The sequence below is a fragment of the Gopherus evgoodei genome, chromosome 10 (genome assembly GCF_007399415.2).
Source record: "Gopherus evgoodei ecotype Sinaloan lineage chromosome 10, rGopEvg1_v1.p, whole genome shotgun sequence".
Lineage (NCBI taxonomy): Eukaryota > Metazoa > Chordata > Testudines > Testudinidae > Gopherus > Gopherus evgoodei.
The window spans coordinates 25,875,665-25,895,278 of record NC_044331.1 but is presented as its reverse complement, the minus strand read 5'-3'; the positions used below and the strand labels follow the sequence as shown (position 1 = coordinate 25,895,278).

Genomic DNA, 19,614 nt, shown 5'->3' with positions numbered 1-19,614 from the left:
TGCCAGCATCCTGAAAATCATTCTTGAAAAGTGTTTGCAGCCTCCTGGAAGGATTTTTCTTATATGGAAAGTCAGCTGGGGACTAGGATATTTGTATGCTGGAGTCTTTTTTTTATAAACACCATGAACTATATACAAGAACATAATTCATTGACTTGGTTATAAATGTTTATGGTTAAAAGGAAACAACATTTAATTTAAAGCCATCTTTTTTCTTTGTATCTTTTTTGTTCTTTCTACATAGTTATCAGCTTTCCAAAAAAGCACAGCTGCTTTTACTGCTGGTATATTGATTTAGTCAGATTTCTCTTCTCTGAAATGATTGAGAGGTTTAGGGTCATGCAGTTCAGACATCTGTAAAATAAATTTGGTATCTTGAATTCAGCTATGTTTTTAAATAAGTAGATTAAAAATAGTATTAAATCTGTCCCAAAATTGTTTCCATTGTTTTAAAATGCAACAAGGATATCATCCTTTCTGATATAATTGAACAGTTACCAAGACAGCAAAGGGGGAATCTGTGGCTCTCTTTCCTACAAGGAACTGTGATTCTCCCCTTCTCTCGCCCCCTGCTCCTTTTTAGTTAAATGGGCTAAAGCTTTCTATCATCTTGTCACTTTTTATCTCAAGTAACAGATAAAGTATATTGACTTGCTGTGCTTTGAAAAGAACACAGATATAGCAGAACACCCATAAAACTACCCCTTTCTTCCTGAAGTAAACACATCCGCAATGCAGATGGGAAAAAGTATCTAAATGAGGATTTGAAGATATAGCTCCTGGTTATTTTGGCAGTGTTACACTTCCTAACTTGTTTTACTGAACTTCTGCAGTCACTGATATTTACATATTCTGCTTAGTGCTGCTTCTCTTACTCTTTGTTTCTTACTTAGATATTCTTTCATTTATGCGCTTGCCACAGTATCTTATCTACATAGGTTTTAGGGTTTATTGATGCACAGCTTACTGAATTGATAAGACTTCAGACAGAGGAGAATAGCGTAAAAGAAAAGGGACTGGTGAAGGAGGGAAGGCCAGCTATGCAAAGACTCATAATGCCATAACAAAGCAATGGAAGCCTGTAACATAGCTACGGAAGCATACGTACCCTGATATGTTTGAAAAGCCTAGTAGACAGATTCTGGAGATTTCCTGGAGTTAGAATAATTTGCATTGGGAAGGGATCTCTAGTGTGTCATCTACTCCCTGAGATCTGGCAGGATCAATTTTATGATGCTTAAACACTCTCTGATAGATAGGTACCAAATGTAGCTTGTTCCGTGGCCTAATGGTTCTTATGGCTATAAAGTTTCCCTTCAGTAGTTAACCTAAATTTCCCCTGCTGCTGCTAAAGCCCATTACTACTTGTTCAGTCATCGCTGATTAATGAGAATAATTGGTCTCTATCCTTTCTAATATCTCTTTGTATGTATTTGTAAGACAGTTATGTCTCCCTTCAGCCTTCTTTCCTCTAGACTAATCATTTCCAATTCTTTTAATCGTTTTCCTCATAGGTCTGACTTTTCTAAACCTCTTATTTTTGTTACACCACCTTTAAACTCCTCCTACTCTGTCTTTTAAATTGTGACTTAAACTTTAACTAAGCTCTGGTTATCTTAAATATTTGCAAGAGAAGGTATAAGAAACCATGTTGCTCATGGCTAGCAAACAAGTATCTCTCTTCAGGACAAGCACATCCTCACTGGTGTGTCCCAAACAACACAATCACTCTGCCATGCAGCACTGTGTGAAATTTACCTCTGACCAGCACACAGTTAAAAACCACTAAGGGCCAATATGGGAAGGGAGGATATATGCAGATATTAAACAAATATCTGCATGCAGATCGACTGTTCCTTATTTAACTATTGCTAGTATTCAGATATAAATTGGCCTCATCCCAAGCTCCAGAAGTGAACACACCTGACTGCAAAGTTTGAGGAAGTTTTGGATTCAGATCCAGACTTTGTGGATCACGCCTATCTCTAAATATAAACTTGCAGAGAATATCTCCTTTAAGTCACCCTCTAGGAAAGGAGGGGATGGTGCCTTTTTTCTCATTTTCCCTGTAGGCCAATTTACAAGGAATATCATTGACTATGACCCTGCTTCCAGGATTACACTTCCGATTACCTTGATTTGGTTCAAATTACTGTGAAGCAACTAGGAAACACTGCAATTTCCATTAAATACAGTAACTCCTCACTTAAAGTTGTCCTGGTTAACATTGTTCCATTATTAGGTTGCTGATCCAGTAGAGAACGTGCTTGTTTAAAGTCGCACGATGTTCCATTAAAAGGTGGTTTGGCTCACCTTGCTCTGCCCCATTTCAGCCAGGGAGCGGGCAAGCCTCCAACCCCTCTCCACGGCAGGAATGCTGGGCTGGCAGAATGGGGCAAGTCCCCATGCCCTGACCCTGCTCCCTGGCTGGAACGCCAGGCGGGCGGAGTGGGGCAAGCCCCCCATCCCAATCCTGCTACGCCCCTGCCTCAACCAAGCTTCACAATCGTCATTGGTGAGTACAGTATTAAATTGTTTGTTTAAAATTTAAAACTTATACTGTATATGTATATAATGTCTTTTGTCTGGTGAAATTTTTTTCCCTGGAACCTAACCTCCCCTATTTACATTCATTCATTATGGGGAAGTTGGATTCGCTTAACATTGTTTCACTTAAAGTAGCCTTTTTCAAGAACATAACTACAACATTAAGTGAGGAGTTACTGTACCAAATCAGGGTTCACCTAGTGACATGAAGCTTACATCTGACAGGTAGAAGGGTCTCTAGAAAGCATAACAGCTAGGTGTTTTGTTTTGGGTGCCAATCACCTAGGTATTGCTGTCTGTGCAGGATTGTTTGACTCTGTGCCCCATTCCCTGATTCTCTGATCAAAGGAGCACAGTTACATCTTGGCTTTACTCTGTGGTGCATTGCAGCCTCCTATGCCCAGCCATATGCAGAGCTGGCAGACTGGAAGAGCTAGCCCTAGCTCTCAGTGAATGGGGCAGTAATAAAGTTTGACAGTTCTAGGAAGTAACAGCTGTGTTTTGGATTGTTTTGATTTGTTAAACGACACAGTGGATTAGCATGTTGATTGAAGGGTGGGTGTCCTGGAGATGAAATCTATTATACAGTATATTATTGAGCTGCAAGGGAAGAACCGAAACTTTTGGCAGTATTCCAGGCTGTCACCAGAGGGACAGATCTACCATGACAGAGACTGGGAATGATTATTGACTTGAAGGCCATTTGTTATTTAAACTTTACCCTTTTACCCCTATGGTTTTGGCTACCAGTTAGTTTGAACCTGTTCTACAAGTAATACAGTACAAAGATATTGTACAATACAAGCGTGCATTATCTTTACTGACCAGTAAATGTTTAGCTTCTGACAAGTGGTGGATCAGTTAATTAATAATATTTGTTAAGGATTTTGGCATATGTCGGACTCTGTTTCTTTTTAATAACCCAGTCTTTTTTTTAATTAAAGGTAAATGTTGACAAGATATTTGTATTTCTCACTTTGACTAAGCAAAAGCAATTCAAACTCTGTATCTTGATGTTTGGGAGAAAGTGTCAGAACATAGAAATCATTTTATGATTTCATATAAATAATGAGGACATTTTCAAAACACCTAAAAGATTACTCCTGAGGGAATTCTGTGCCAAAAAATAAAAAATTCTGCCCCCCCCCCAATTCTGCACAAAATATTTTAAAATTCTGCAAATTTTATTTGTCAATAAATAAATGTGGCGGCTTCAGCATGGCAGTGGGGAGCACAGGCCACTGGCTGCACAGAGGTGGGAGATCACCCTGCAGCACGCCACGCTCTTGGGACATAGACTTGGTGGTGAGGCTGTACCCGACCCTGACACAGTGCAAGGGCCTGCCTGCCCCAGAAACACCTTGCGGCCCTGTGCCTCCATGCCAGACACATCAGGTGTGGGAAGGCAGTCTCAGCCTGCCAGAATCCAAGTCTGAAGGGGCTTATTGTGAGGGGAATCAGGGGTAGGGTGACAGGATTCTGTGCTGGACAATCTGGATGCAGGCGGCTCAGTGGGTGGTCCAGGTGCAGAGGGGATCTGGATGCACAGGGGCTTGTTGGGGGTTCTGATTTCAGTGGAATGGGACTCATTGCGGGGGTGAAGATGGTTGGGAGTGGGAGTGGGGGCCTGAGTGTGAGAGCCTCGGGAGGGGGATCCTTGTGCTGGAGGACTGGGGCTCATCAGGGTGGGAGTTCAGGTGCAGCTGATTGAGTGGGGGTTCAAGTAATGGGGGACTTGTTGGGGCAGTCCAGGTGCATGGGGGGTGGGGTTTGTTGTTGGGATTCAAGTGCTGGGGCTCAGTGGGGTTGGTTTGGGTGCAAGGGTGGGGATCTGGATGCGGGGGAGTGGAGCTTGGCAGGGGGGTCTAGGTGCAGAGGTGGTGATCTGGATGTTGTGTGGGCTTGGTGAGGGGGGTCTGGGTGCAGAGGTGATGATCTGGATGCTGTGTGGGCTTGGTGAGGGGGGTCTGGGTGCAGAGGTGGGGATCTGGATGCAGGGGAGGTGGGGTTTGGCGGGGAGGGGTCTGAGTGCAGAGTGCTCCAAATGCAGGGGGTGAGGCTCATGGGTGGGGGCTCGGGTGTGGGACGTTCAACGGGAGGTTCTGGGTGCAGGGGTGTGTGTGTGTGTGTGTGTGTGTGTGTGTGTGTGTGTGTGTGTGGCTCAACAGGGTGGGGGGGGGTCCAGATACACAGGGGTTGGGCAGATGGGGAAGTGTCTCATACAGTGATCCCTCCCCCCATGGCTGAGGAGCCATAGTGGCAGGAAGCAGAGGGAGGTGTGGAGCTTCCTGCAGCTGGGGGAGGTTTGTGTGGGTGGGTCTGACCTGGTCCCGGTCCTGGTCCCGGTCTTGGTCCTGGTCCTGGTCCTGGTCCTGATTCTAGCTGCTCCTGGCAGGGGAAGAGCAAGTCTGGTCTTCCCCAGCCCAGCCAGGACTAGGAGCCGAGCCATATTCCTGTCTTTCCTACATGGTGAGATAGTTTGCTCTTGTGCCCTTAATAATGTCTCTGAAAAATTGCCAACTGTCTTGAAGTGTTTTTGCCTTTTATATTTGCTTCATGTGGGATCTTGCCTGCCAACTTGCTGAGTTTGCTGAAATCCATTGTCTTTATTGTGCTGTTTTCCCTCCTAGTATTCCTTAGAATCGTGAATTCTATCATTCCATGGTCACTTTCATCTAAGCTGCCTTCCCCTTTCAAATTCTCAACCAGTTCCTCCCTGTTTGTCAAAATCAAATCTAGAACACCTCTCCCCTAGTAGCTTTCTCCACCTTCTGAAATAAAAAGTTGCTCCAGTATATTTCAAGAACTTGTTGGATAATCTGTGCTCTGCTGACTTATTTTCCCACCAGATATCTGGGTAGCTGAAGTCCCCCATCATCACCAAGGCCTATGCTTTGTGTGATTTTGTTAGTTGTTTAAAAAAAGGCCTCATCTACCTCTTCTTCCTGGTTAGGTGGTCTGTAGTAGACCCCTACCATGACCTCGCTCTTGTTTTTTACTGCTTTTATCCTTACCCAGAGACTTTCAACAAGTCTATCTCCTCTGTTTCCCTCTCAACTTCAGTCCAAATATTCATTTTTAATATATAAAGCAACACCTCCTCCCTTTTTTCCCTACCGGTCCTTCCTGAGCAAGATGTATCCTTCTATACCATTGTTTATTTTATTATTTTACTAAGTGAAGTACTTTGCACGTGTCTCTGTTGAATTTAATCTTGTTGAATTCAGACCAATTCTTCAGTGTGTCGAGGTTTTTTTGAATTCTAATCCTGTTGTCCAAAGTACTTGCAACGCCTTCCAGCTTTGTGTCATCTGCAGATTTTATAAGCATACTTTCCACTCCGTAATCCGAGTAATTAATAACAGTATTGAATAGTACCAGACCCAGGACAAACCTTTGTGGGACCTCACTAGATATGCCTTCCCAGTTTAATAGCAGACCATTGATAATTACTCTTTGAGTATGGTCTTTCAAACAGTTATACACATTTTATACATGTACAAGAAACCTTGATCCATATTTTTAGTGGTAATTGCCAAAGATTACATTAGAACATTGCCTTAGTGCATGACATCATGTGCACTTTTGTTTTTCTAGGGTCTGTTTGTTTGAAAGATGCTAAGATTCCAGGTGATCAGCACCTTCTGGAATTGGACTTTTCATCCTCTATGAATTGGTGACTTTTGTAATGTGCCTTTGTGGAAATATGTATGATATCACAAATATGCATATTTCAAAGAAGCTGTACAAGCACAGGGTCCCAGCAAATTAATTATTGGAATTTGTAAAACTGAATACAGTTAGTAACTAATTCATTATGTATGCTTGATAATGTATTTTACAAGTTAATGTTGATAGCACCAATGTCTTGGAGTAATGTTAGTTTTCTGTTGGCTGTAAATCTGGGAACAAAATAATTAAACTACAGAAGAGGAGGAAACCTCAAATAAAAAAGCATTTACATTTATTGCATTTTGCAGAGTTGTTTTCAGAAATAATGCACATGTCTTGAAACTTTGTTTCTTATCAATTTTATAGAGCTCAGGCCTCTTAACAGCACTGCTTTATAATGACTTGTTCTTGGACACAGCGTTAGTATCAGCACTTTCCATGCAAACAAGCATGTTACAAAAGGGTCAGATTTCACGAGACCGCAATAGACTTGTAAAAACTGATTTTACTGGCACAAGGAAGTCAAGAATTAGGAAGAAATCAGAGATTTGCATAAAGAAGTAAGATGTAGAAGGAGTGGGTACTGAGCTGTGCTGAAGAACAGTTTATGAACTGGGATTGATTGGAAGTACAAAAAAAAAGGTTATTTAAAACCAATCTTGTAACATTAATAAACAGGAAGCTTTTTGTGAAAATATTGTGCAACTTTTCGTATAATCATGATATCTAGAATCCCTAAGAGCTCATTCACAGGGAGATAGTCTTGTTTTAAAAGACACTCAAAGGAAAAAAAAATCTACTTAAAATGTTTGTCTTTGTAACTGACATATACCTCAGATTGTTTAAATAAAAATAGTTGGTAAATCTGTTAGCAATCCATCAATTATGCAATTTTATTTTTTGCATGTCACTGCTCTTCCTTATTTTCAGTTTCACTTGTGTTCCTTGTGCGTGTCAATTTTTTATGTTCTCTTGCGTCAGCTGCAATGTATGTGTTGCGCGGAAATATGTTATGAAAATATTTCTCTTTAAAACTCGGAGCAAGTGGATTGTACAACTTCTAACAAAACCTAAATATTGATTGCCTGACAATGTCCTCTTAAATAACATCACAAACAACCATCAGGAAATTGTGGGTATAATCCTGCAGTTCCTATGCAGACCAAACATCCTTTGAAGTCAATACGAGTTCTATCAGCAAAGAGACTGTAGGATTATACTGATCTCACCCCATCAGTTGCATGAATTAACTCTTAAGTAATCATGGATTTAGCTTAAATTTTTCTTGTTTTGTTGATTTTTATCATAATGTTATTTACTCTATAACGTTCTGTTGCTAGGGGTGAATTCTTTGAAACTAAGCAAATTCATGTATGTTTGTTACAACATAGTGCCGTCAGTACCTAGACCAGTGATACTGTGAATGCAAATTAAAATAAGACCTATCTTTTCCATTTGAAAATCTTCAGTTAAGAGTGTTTCTTAGACTGTCCGCAGAATGTTCTACTCAGGTTACCCACATATTGTGCACGCTGCCACTATTGAAGTGGGAAAGAGGAAGGGAAGAGGAGAGGCAAGTTTGGATGCCTTTTTCATATCTGCTCTGAGATAGAATTCCATTTGAGCAAGGAAGATCCAGAAAGTGCTGATTTACTGAGGTGGACAAATCTGTGTGTTTACACGTAGTGTTATACCCGACTAGAGCTCAGTCTTTTATTTTCTATGAATATGAACTTCTAGGAAATCCATATTTCCTAGAGAGAGAGGAGTTAATTGTGACTGTAGGCTTTGGTCATGAATCTTGGTAAACAATGAAGAGGATAGGTCACTGATTCAGAGCAATCTGGATTGCTTGGTAAACTGGGCATAAAATGAACAATATGCATTTTAATATGGCTAAATGTAAATAAATACATCTAGTGGGGTGACCAGATGTCCTGATTTTATAGAGACAGTCCCGATATTTGGGGCGCTTTTTTTTTATATGAGTTCCTGTTTCCCCCCACCCCTGTCACGATTTTTCACGCTTGCTATCTGGTCACCCTAACATCTAGGAACAATGAATGTAGTCCATGTTTACATGAGGGGCATCTCTATCCTGGGAAGCTGTGACTCTGACAAAGATTTGCGGAATGTGGTGGATAATCAGCAAAACATGATCTCCCAAACATGTGGCCGAAAGGGCTAATGCAATCCTGGCATGCAGAAACGGGAATCTTAAGTAGAAGTAGAGGGATATTTTACCATTATGTTTAGCACTGGTACGACCACTGATGGAATACTGTGTCCTGTTCTGGTGTCCACAACTCAAGGATGTTGATAAATAGGAGAGTGTTCATAGAAGAGCCAAAAGAATGATCAAAGGATTAGAAAACGTTCCTTATAGAGATAAATTCAAGGAGCTGAATCTATTTAGCTTACCAAAGAGAAGGTTAAGGGTGATTTGATTACAGCTTATAAGTATCCACACATTCTAGTATGGTTTATCTGCATTTAATAATAGGCTCCTCAATCTAGCAAAGAAAAGAATCCAAAGGAAGTTGGAGCTAGACAAATTCTGACTGGAAATAAGGTGTAAAATTTTAATAATGAGGGTAATTAACCTTGGGAACAATTTAGCAAGGGCTGTGGTGAATTCTCCGTCACCGGCCGCTTTTAAATCAAGATTGGATGTTTTTCTAAGAGATCTGCTCTAGGAATTATTTTTGGGAAGTTCGATGGCTGTGTGATACAGGAGGACAGACTAGATGATTGCAGTGGTCCCGTCTCGCCTGTGGATCTATGAATCTTTCATTGTTATTGTTGTCAATAGATGATACTAAGATGATGATTTAGACATCGCCTTTGAGTGTTTTAGTTTGCAGTTTTTCTTTCTCATTTTCTTTCTCTTTCTAATTTTAAAAGACTTGTGACTGAATATAACTTTCGTGAGCCATGCAGTGTATTACACAAAGAATGAGTGAAACAACTAAAAACAGCAGGGAACAATATACTTGGGGAAATTTTGACATTGGGAGAATTATGTTCTTTGTCTGATAAGGGCAAGTATTTAGCAGATTATTGGAAGATGTGCCCATACAGTAAAACCCTCAGAGTTAAAGAGCTGTGAGGCAGAAGTGCTGAGCCCTGGTGCTCCCAAGGGTCAGAAGTGCCAACTCCCTCCATTCCTCTGTGGCTGAAGCCCTGAGCCCCACGGCTGAAGCCCCTAGGCAGTACAGTATTTGCTGTTGTATTTTTGTGAAAATATTGTCTCTTCTCCTCTTCCAGTTCCACATGGTGTCCAGTTGACCGGTAAGTCTGTAACTTTGATGTTTGTATCTCCGAGGTTCTGTTGTACATACAGAAGGCCATAAAGCTCTGTTTTTACAAGTTGCTGCTCATAATACCTTTCTGTATATTTCAGATTCAGGAGCAGTTCTAGCAATTCCTTAGGCTGGCCTACACTTAAAATGTAGGTCAATGTAGATACGTTGCTCCGGGCTGTGAAAATTCACACCTCCGAGCGACGTAGCTATGCCAATCTAACCCCAGTGTAGATGCAGTTAAGTCAGCAGAAAAATGCTTGTGGCAACCGAGCTACTGCTGCTCAAGGAGGTGGTGCACTTACAGCAATGGAAAAACGCTTTCAGTTAGTATAGGCTGCATCCACATTATGGGTTTATGCCAGCATAATTACAGTGCCATAGCTATGCCATTATAATTCCATAGGTCTTAAAAGTTAAGTCAACATAAGCAATAGCATTGAGGGACATGAAATTCACACCTCTGGGTGCTGTGGCTTATACTGACCTACTTCTCCAATGTAGACACAGTAAGGCTGACGGAAGAATGCTGCCTCTGACTTGGTTACCCGGCACTAGGGGAATGTATACATGGCCCAGTGCATGATCTTTAGCTTATACTTATGCCTGATTCTCTGTTATCCTTCATCTTGTGTACTCATTTACACCAATGGTAAGTGAACGTAAAATGCTACCATTTTGATTTGGCTCACTTTGCACGGGTGTAAATGACTCCGCAAGGTGCAGAGTGACAGAGAATCAAGATCTTAGGGCTTGTCTAAATACAAAAGTTAAGATGCTTAACTATATAGAGTGCTACAACCCACCTAGTGTGGATGTAAGTATGTAGGTATAGCTTATTTCCACAAAGGAAGAGGAATAAGCTATACTGGTTATAAGACATCTTTATACTGGCATAATTGCACCCACAGCAAAGCAGCAAAACTATATCAGTAAAAATAAAATCTCACCCCTCACCAAAGTATTTACGCTTCCACAAAACTGTGGCCATGTCTACGCTATGGGGACTATAACAGTGTAGTTACAGTGACATAACTGTGCTGGTATAACCCCACAGTGTAGATGCAGCCTATAAAAAGTGAAGAGTTTTTGCCATTGCTGTGACACCACCTCCCTGAGGTCCATGGAAGCATTCTTCCCTATAGAGCTGATTGTGCCATGAATATCAGTAAGTAGAACATATAGTGTTGTAGCCGGGTTGGTTCCAGGATATTAGAGAGTCTAGGTGAGTGATGTAATATCTTTATTGGATCAACCTCTTTGGTGAGAGAGACAAGCTTTCGAGCTTACATGGGGCTCTTCTTCAGGTCTACAACAATTGATTAGAGGCTTTGTTCTCCTTCCCCTCCCCTCACCCCCACTCCTTTGTTTCCTGAGCAAGGGAGTCAAACAGTTAAATGGAAGGTGTTTACTGGTCTGCTGTGTAAAGTGTTTTATTTTTGTTATAACTCCCTTAAACTGAACAGATAAAACTTTGTAATGGGAGCTCCTGGGTGTCAGTGGCTACACCACAGATAATGTATCCCAGACAGTTGAGATGAAACTACTACTATGTGTTCGCCATCCTTTCCAGTACACTATTCTTTGTTTTCTCATCAAAGACAAACTTGTACAGGTGTCTTTTCTGGAACTGAGGAAGGATAGTAATTACTGTTGTTATAAAGTCAGGACCAAACTTAACTGGCAGGGGCCCAGTTTAGTTGTGCAAAGCTCCCATTGTAATGAATGAGAGTTTACCCAGAATGGGGATAGTAGGATCAGGCTCCAGATTGGAATTCTTTTGTACACATACAGTTGTATTGATTTAACGAGAGGTCTGTTTTTTAGTTAAACCAGAGCCCGTTTTTTTATAGATAGACTTAATTTGGTTTAAGAATGGTTTAGTTTGATTTAGTTTACTATATATATATTTTTAACAGGATTAGCTAAACCAAAATAAGCCACTCTTAGATCGTATTATGTGGGTCCAGAGGCAAACGTTCACTGGTTGAATGAAGTTTGTCTAAAAGCGCACCTTCAGTTAAAACAATACAAGCCTAGAAGATGATTGCTTTTTTAATGTAGGGAAGGGGACCATTCTGGGTAATTTTTATGCAAATTAATCTGCAAATACATTTCTTGTGTAATCTGATGTTTAACTTCACTGGATTCTAGTATGGTTTATTTGTTTCTAACTTACTTTTCTTCAGTATTTTAATTTTTTTTTTTTTTTTTTTTTAGCCATTTCTGCATTTGAAGTCCAACCACTTTCAATTGAGGTCCAAGAAGGTGGAGTGGCTCGGTTTGCTTGTAAAATAACAGCAAACCCTCCTGCCGTAATCACATGGGAAGTGAACCGAACAGCCTTACCGCTAGCCTTGGACAGGTATGTAGATTTTTACATTTTGGAATATTTACTCTGTGTTTGAGTCTGTCATTCTTAAAACCACAGTATGAATGGAGAATCTTAACCTTTAAATGCTGGTATTGATAATGAAGCACTAACTGCACTATACTCCAGATGTTAACATCTCAGAATCATTAACAACCAGAATAATAATATATGTCTGACATCGAAACTGGCACTGTAGTCCAGAATAATTCACTTTCAGAATAATAAATAAATCCTGGCACCACTTATTCATGTGAGTAACTTTTATATAAGAAAGTTGTCCCACTGAAGTCAATAAGGCTACTTATTTCTATAAAGTTAGTCATGTGAATAAGTATCACAGAACTCAGGCCTTATTTAATCATTTTCTTAGATGATGTCAGCAAAGGAATAGAAAACCCACCTATGTTTATTTTTAAGGATTTTTTTTTAAAAAAGTTTTTAGATACTCACTGGACCATTAATTAAAGTATTAGGAGATTATGAGAAGTAGAATCCTCAGGAAATTGCTGCCTTGTGCTACTGGCTGTAGAATGAAAGAGTAAAGTAAAAGGGCGATGTGCAGTCATGGGATGCTGTGCAAGGGGGTTTGGCTGCTGGGGCAATTTCAGCTGGAGAAATTTTTCACTAGTGGTATGTATGAGGTCTGCTGTAAGAAAGCTAGCACTGGGCATACTTTTCCCTACAGGTGTGATAAAGGATTATGGTATCTGGGTAAATTGGGTTGGAACACTTAATACTATGAAATTCCTTCTCTGTAGAGCTTTTCCTTTGACCTGATCATCAGTTAACTCACAGCATGCCCCCTGCTACATTTTTCTTGTTCCCCCTACCCCTGTCTTTGCAGCATGACCCTCCCTATCTCCTCTTGCCCCTCAACCCCCCTGCAAACTTTCTACTTCACCACATAACTCAGGTTGACTATGTTCATCCTTCCCTGGTTGCAACAGAGAGAGAAAAAGGAGAAAAGTTGGAAGCATGGATACAATTACAGGCAGCATGGAGTGTGTTTCTCTAGATATCAGATACGTACTTGAACTGGAAATCACCACCACTGAAAACAAGTCAACGTTTTTGGAAATAGTTGACTGTGAATCCTCAGACCCACCAATCTGAGAGTAATAGGCTGACTAATGAGGGTTTGGTATCTAAGGGTGCAGATCAATGTTTACGGGTAAATTCCTATGCTTTCATCAGTGGGGGGTGGGGCATGGAGCGGATTTCCCTGATTGATCCTTGAAGGTAAGGAATACAGAGAGGTGAGTCATGTGTTTAGAATATTTTTGTTAGGTTCCTGCCAGCCATTTTCAGATTGATGTGGTGATTGCTCTCAGATAATCAAGTCAGTGAATCGTGGTCTGTGTTCTTTTCCACAATTAATTAGAATATTCCTAAATATAATGTAATTTGTTTTCTTGGCAGGATAACTGCTCTACCAACGGGAGTTTTGCAGATCTATAGTGTTGAAAAGAGGGATGCTGGGAGTTATCGATGTGTTGCTACAACTGTAGCCAATAGACGGAAAAGTGTTGAGGCAGCACTTAGTGTTATTCCAGGTACACAGAATATATCCCTTCATTTAATGTCTTCCCCATATTTGATAGCCTTGTCCTTAATATAATCTACAAAATAAAAACATGCATGCAGTATTCATGCTCTAACTGTTCTTGATGCATTTATTTTGAAAATGATGCATTAGCTGTGGAAGTATCAGCTCTTTTCCCCCAAAAATTCTCCCCCTCACCTTCCTCTTGTTGTTTCCTTAATGCACGTTATCCGCAACATCACAATTAAACAATGTGTTTCTGTTGTAATTTTAACTTTAGGAGTGACTTTTAAGCTACCTCTTTTTTAACATATAGTTACAATGTTTTATTTCTTGATTGATTGGATTTTCGTATGATCCATTGGATTTGAGTTTAATCCTGTGCATCATTTTTGGTTTTAAAAGCCTTAGACTTGAAGCCATTCCAGAAGCCAGCCATTATAGCTGGTCCTCGGAACATTACAGCATCTCTTCATCAGACTGTCATCTTGGAGTGTGTTGCTACAGGGAATCCAAAGCCGATCATCTCATGGAGCCGTTTAGGTAGGCGTTAAAATTTCAGCAATTAGGTTATTATTTGGGTTTGTATATGCCATGGATTAGTGGCAAAGGTTGGGATGAGTGAAATAAATGAAAAGGATTTTGCACAATCTTTCAGCAACGTTGTAAATAAGCCTTCAGGTGTTTTCTAGCACTTAGGATTTACATGCCGCCTTCTGTCAATTCTGCACTGCCCCCGATATGATATTGACGAGGTGGAGCATGAGATGACCTTTGGGGACTTTGTGACTAGAGTAGATTCAGTGGTGGAGTCAGATTTGAGTGGTTATGTACCGCAAAACAAACGGTCCTGAAAGTTCTCCTCACCTTCCTCCTAGAAATACACAAATAGGGTTTGGGATTCAAGTCACATTAAGCCTTAATCTGTCCCTAAGTAGAATGAGTGGGAAGAAGGGGATGTGGGTGGGAGGAGGGGGAGAAAGGAATTTTGCTGTAACTAATATTGACAAGCAAGTTTCACTCTTCTACAAGAATATGTTTTATTTCTTCCCTCCACACACATGCCTAATGGCCTTTACCAATAAATAGGAAATATAGGGCTGTGTTGATAGAAGACCTGGTTTACAAATTAACAAAAGTGGTGCTTCTGTATTTCCCATCTTCTAAGGGTGAGACAGATAAACAGAGATGTGTCTGAATGAGCCTGGAGATATATAGAAAACCAAATAAGGAAAAATGAAACACGACGGTTAATTTAATAGGATTTCTGCATAGTGTCTGCTGGGAGGCTTATAGAAAATATGTGATCACTCCCAATATAACCTACCAGTAGTTGAATTCTATCTCTCTGTGAAAAGCAGGTGGACATTATCTGGGATGAATTCAGTCCCAGCCCAGGGCAGGAAGTGAAAAATGCCAAAGGACAGGTTGTAAAAATGTGCCCAGTAGGTTGCATGAGATACTGGCACTGAATTCAGCTAACAGGCAGAACTTCAAATATATTCTAGAGTAAATTATACATGATGTCCAGCTAATAGCAATGTACATCCACAGGCAAACCAAATAACAAATGGAAACCTGTATAAGCTCATCTATCTATTTCCTCTTTTGAGCATTGGATATTGTCCGAGGCTTTTGACCATATAGCCTGTAGATTAGATTAAATACTCACTGTGGAGTAACGTTGTAAAATAACTTTTTCTCTCAAATAGACCACAAGTCCATTGATGTCTTCAATACCCGTGTCCTCGGAAATGGGAACCTCATGATCTCTGATGTAAAAGTGCAGCATGCTGGAGTTTATGTCTGTCGAGCAACTATTCCAGGCACACGGAACTTCACAGTTGCAATGGCAACTCTCACTGTGTTAGGTGAGCTTGCTTTGAATTCCACAGTGTGCCAGAACAACCTGCTACTATGTGAAATTTTGTTCTGTACTTGATAATTTAGGCCAGATTCTACCCTCTGTTATACCCTTATAGCTGTATTGATTGCAGTAAGGTCACACGGGTGAAATGCAGTTACTGGATGTGTGAGTGCCATATACTGGTAACTTAAGAATTGTATGGCAGCTTGCTTGCTCTTAAAGACAATCAGATGTAATGGAGTTTTTCCACGTTTGCTATTGAAAGATTAATTTTCTAACAGGAAAAAAAATCTGACAATGTGTATAAATATATGTAACTCGTGAGTGCTTCGTGATCAGCATTTTATGCATTGGACTTAATATGATTCATTATATGAACTCATACATGAACTAATATGGAAGTCTTTACTTTCATATGTTACACTTCACACATACAACTTAAAAAAAAAAAGAGGCATGTTTTATGAGTATATGAAACACGTGTGGTTTTCACATGGAGATGTCCACAAGTACTTCACTTAGCCTGAGTAGTGCTGCTTCTTCTTCGAGTGATTGCTTATATCCATTCCAGGTAGGTGTACACGCCGCACGTGCACGTCTGCCGGAAACTTTTTTTACCCTAGCAACTCCAGTGGGCCGGCAGGTCGCCCCCTAGAGTGGCGCCACTATGGCACTAGATATACCCCTGCCGGCCCGCCCGCTCCTCAGTTCCTTCTTACCGCCGTGTCAGTTGCTGGAACTGTGGAGTGCGGCTTGCTGACCTCCACGTCCCTAGCTCTCCTGTTCGTCTTCGTCGTTTGATTGTAGATAGTTCTTAGTTAAGTAGTAGATAGCCTTTTAGTATAATAGTTAGTTAGAATCCTGTAAATAGTTATCGAACGTTGCCTGTGGGTGGGCCGTTGCCCTCCCCGGCACCGGGCCCATACCTGGCTCGCCGGGCTTCAAGCAGTGCTCGGCGTGCAAGAAGCCGATGCCTACGAGCGATCCCCACGACGCGTGCCTTAAGTGCCTTGGGGAATCGCACATTAGCGACAAGTGCCGCATTTGCAAGGCTTTTAAGCCTCGCACTAAAAAGGAGAGAGACCAAAGACTTCGCGCTCTCCTCATGGAAGTGGCCCTGTCTCCAGCGCCGGCGGCGCAGTCAGCCAGTTCTGCTCCGGCACCGGACCGCGCCAAGACTCCCCGGCACCGACCATCTCCGGCACCGGGAGCAGATCTACGTCCCTCGGCGTCTGCGACACCATCAAGGCAGGCCCGAGCGGACCGCCTGGCACCTACCTTTGCCGCGGCACCGCCTGCAGGACTGCTGTCGACTCCGGGCCCAGAAGGTCCGTCGAGTCCAGCTCCACCTAGCTCCCCCGTAAGATCAGGGGTCGAGCTAAGGGTCCCATCGACGCCGGAGACCTTCACCTCGGCTCGGGACTTAATTGCACTAACGGAGCCATCTCAGCCTCAGCCGGCACCCCCGGGACGCATAACTTCCAGGGGTAGGCCGATGCTTAGAGCACTGTCTCCCGAGTCCCGGCACCGATCACCCCGGAGGCGCGAACGCTCACGCTCGGGGCGCCGCTCGGAGTCCCGGCACCGGTCGCCCAGACGGTACCGGTCGTACTCACGGCACTGATCACCATCCGCACAGTCCCGGTCGGGCTCATCTCACCACCGGCACCGAGACTCCAGGAGCCGTTCGCCTCGGTGTTCGGCCCCGCGGTCGACCTCCCGGCACCGAACCGGTGGCAGGTCCCGAACCTGGTCGACCTCCCAGCACCGCGCTGGTGGTAGGTCCCGATCTCCGCTGCCGGCCCGGCACCGCGTTCACAGAAGGTCGCGGTCCCGCTCCCGGCACCGACATCGTTCCCGCTCCCGGTCGGGATCTCGGCACAGATCATCACGCCGTTCCCGGTCCCGATCCCGGTACCGATGTGGGTCGTGGCACCGAGCCTCGGCACCGAGGGGAGCGTCAGTCACGGCGCATAGAGCTGCATATCAACCAAGCTCAGCGCCCCCTTGGCCTTCTAGAGAGCTGTCGGTTTCCTCCCACACTGGCAGTGTCTATGCCATGGCACAGGACAGGCACGCGGCCCTGTTCCAAGACGCTCCGCCACAAGAACGAGGGCCTCCACAGTGGGGGTTTTGGACCCCATGGGCATACTCTCAGGCCCAGGGTCTGCAACACATTACCCCCCGCCCTGTGGCGGAGTGCCGACCACCGGAGGCGACGGCGTCTAGACCCCCTCACTCCCCGGAAACGGACGGTACTCACCGGGACCCAGAGCTCCCTCCGGAAACAGAGGTGCAGCCCCTCACGGATCCCCCCGTGGACACTTTGTGGCCGGGGGTCTCCTCGTCCTCGTCTCCGGATGAGGCAGTGGCGGGCACCTCGTCCTCCAGCCCCCCCCCCCGGATTTGAGGGCACACCAGGACCTCCTCCGCCGAGTGGCACAGAACCTGAACTTGCAGGCGGAGGAGGTGTCGGAAATTGAGGACCCGGTGGTGAGCATCCTTTCATTCGATGCGCCCACCAGGGTGGCCCTGCCCTTCATAAAGACGATCCAGACTAATGCCACTAACATCTGGCAGTCACCGGCCTCCATCCCTCCGACGGCTCGATGGGTGGAGCGAAAGTACATGGCCCCCTCAAAGGGCTATGAATACTTATATGTTCACCCGACCCCCTGCTCGTTGGTGGTCCAGTCAGTGAACGATAGGGAGCGCCACGGGCAAGAGGCCCCAGCGCCCAAGTCGAAGGATTCGAGGCGGATGGACCTCCTGGGCCGCAAGGTCTATTCGGCGGGGGCGCTGCAGCTCCGGGTCTCAAACCAACAGGCCCTCCTCAGCCGCTACTCCTTCAATTCCTGGGTAGCGGCGGGGAAGTTTGTGGAGCTCTTGCCCCAGGATGCACGCCAGGAATTTTCTACCATCCTGGATGAGGGCAAGAAAGTAGCAAGAACATCGCTACAGGGCTCCCTTGATGCTGCCGACTCGGCTGCTCGGACCCTAGCTTCGGGGCTCACGATGGGCCGGATTTCTTGGCTGCAGGTCTCTGGCCTTCCGCCGGAGCTCCAGCACACAATCCAGGACCTCCCCTTCGAAGGCCAGGGCCTGTTTTCGGATAAAACAGACCCTAGATTGAAGGATCTTAAAGATAACAGGGTCATAATAAGGTCGCTGGGCATGCATACGCCGGCGACACAACGTAGGCTGTTCAGGCAGCAAAACCAGCAGCAGCAGCGGCGGCCATACTCTCAGTTCCGCCCACGGCAGGACCTTTTGAGGCGCCGAGGCAGGAACAACCACCGCAGGCAGTCTGGTGGGCAAACGGGGCAGAACCAAGGCTCCACCAAGGCCCCTCCAGGACCTAAGCCTTCATTTTGAAGGTGCGCCCGGGGGCGCAGTACCAGTTTCCCCTCCGGATCCTTCCCCGCAGTTTTCCAACCGCCTTTCCTTTTTCCTCCCGGCGTGGACCCAAATAACGTCGGACCGTTGGGTCTTGTGTACGATGCAGGCCGGTTATCGCCTGCAGTTTTCTTTGCCCCCGCCCTCCCACCCACCTTCCCCGTCCCTCTTCAGGGACCCCTCTCATGAGCAATTCCTCCGTCAGGAAGTGCACGCACTCCTTGCCAAGGGAGCCATAGAGGCGGTTCCGGAAAACGAGAAGGGCAAGGGGTTTTATTCCCTTTACTTTCTAATCCCCAAATCCAAGGGCGGCCTCAGGCCCATTCTCGACCTGCGGGAACTCAACAAGTATATCGTGAAGTTGAAGTTCCGCATGGTATCCCTTAGAACCATTATACCTTCCCTGGATCCCGGAGACTGGTACGCCGCCCTCGATATGCAGGACGCCTACTTTCACATCTCGATTGCCCCCCAACACAGGCGTTTCCTCCGCTTCGTGGCTGACCGCCAACATTACCAATTTGCGGTCATTCCGTTTGGCCTCTCTACGGCTCCGCGAGTGTTTACAAAATGCATGGCAGTCGTCGTCGCACACCTTCGACGTTGCCGCATCCACGTCTTCCCCTACTTGGATGACTGGCTGATCCGAGGCACGTTGGAGCTGCAGGTCCGCGACCATGTCAACAGGATCAGCACCCTCTTTCCGACCTTGGGCCTCGTAATCAATGTGGACAAGTCTACTCTACTCCCCACACAGCGGATAGAGTTTATCGGGGCCGTTCTAGATTCTACCTTGGCCAGGTCCTTGTTACCCTTGCCCAGGTTCCAGTCGTTGTCGGACATCATTCTACGTTTGCGAGCGGCCCCGCTGACCTCTCTACGAACGTGCCTGGCCCTCCTAGGCGACATGGCA

At 44.3% G+C, this 19,614-nt stretch overlaps 1 protein-coding gene across 1 annotated transcript in view; it reads left to right on the top strand.

The window, feature by feature from the left end:
* Positions 1-19,614, top strand: part of PRTG (protogenin) — a 126,445-nt gene that overhangs the window by 42,309 nt on the left and 64,522 nt on the right. The window contains exons 3-6 of the mRNA XM_030578237.1: positions 11,742-11,886; positions 13,315-13,448; positions 13,844-13,981; positions 15,151-15,309. Coding sequence (XP_030434097.1) covers positions 11,742-11,886; positions 13,315-13,448; positions 13,844-13,981; positions 15,151-15,309 — 576 coding nt within the window. The remainder of the gene's footprint in view (positions 1-11,741; positions 11,887-13,314; positions 13,449-13,843; positions 13,982-15,150; positions 15,310-19,614) is intronic.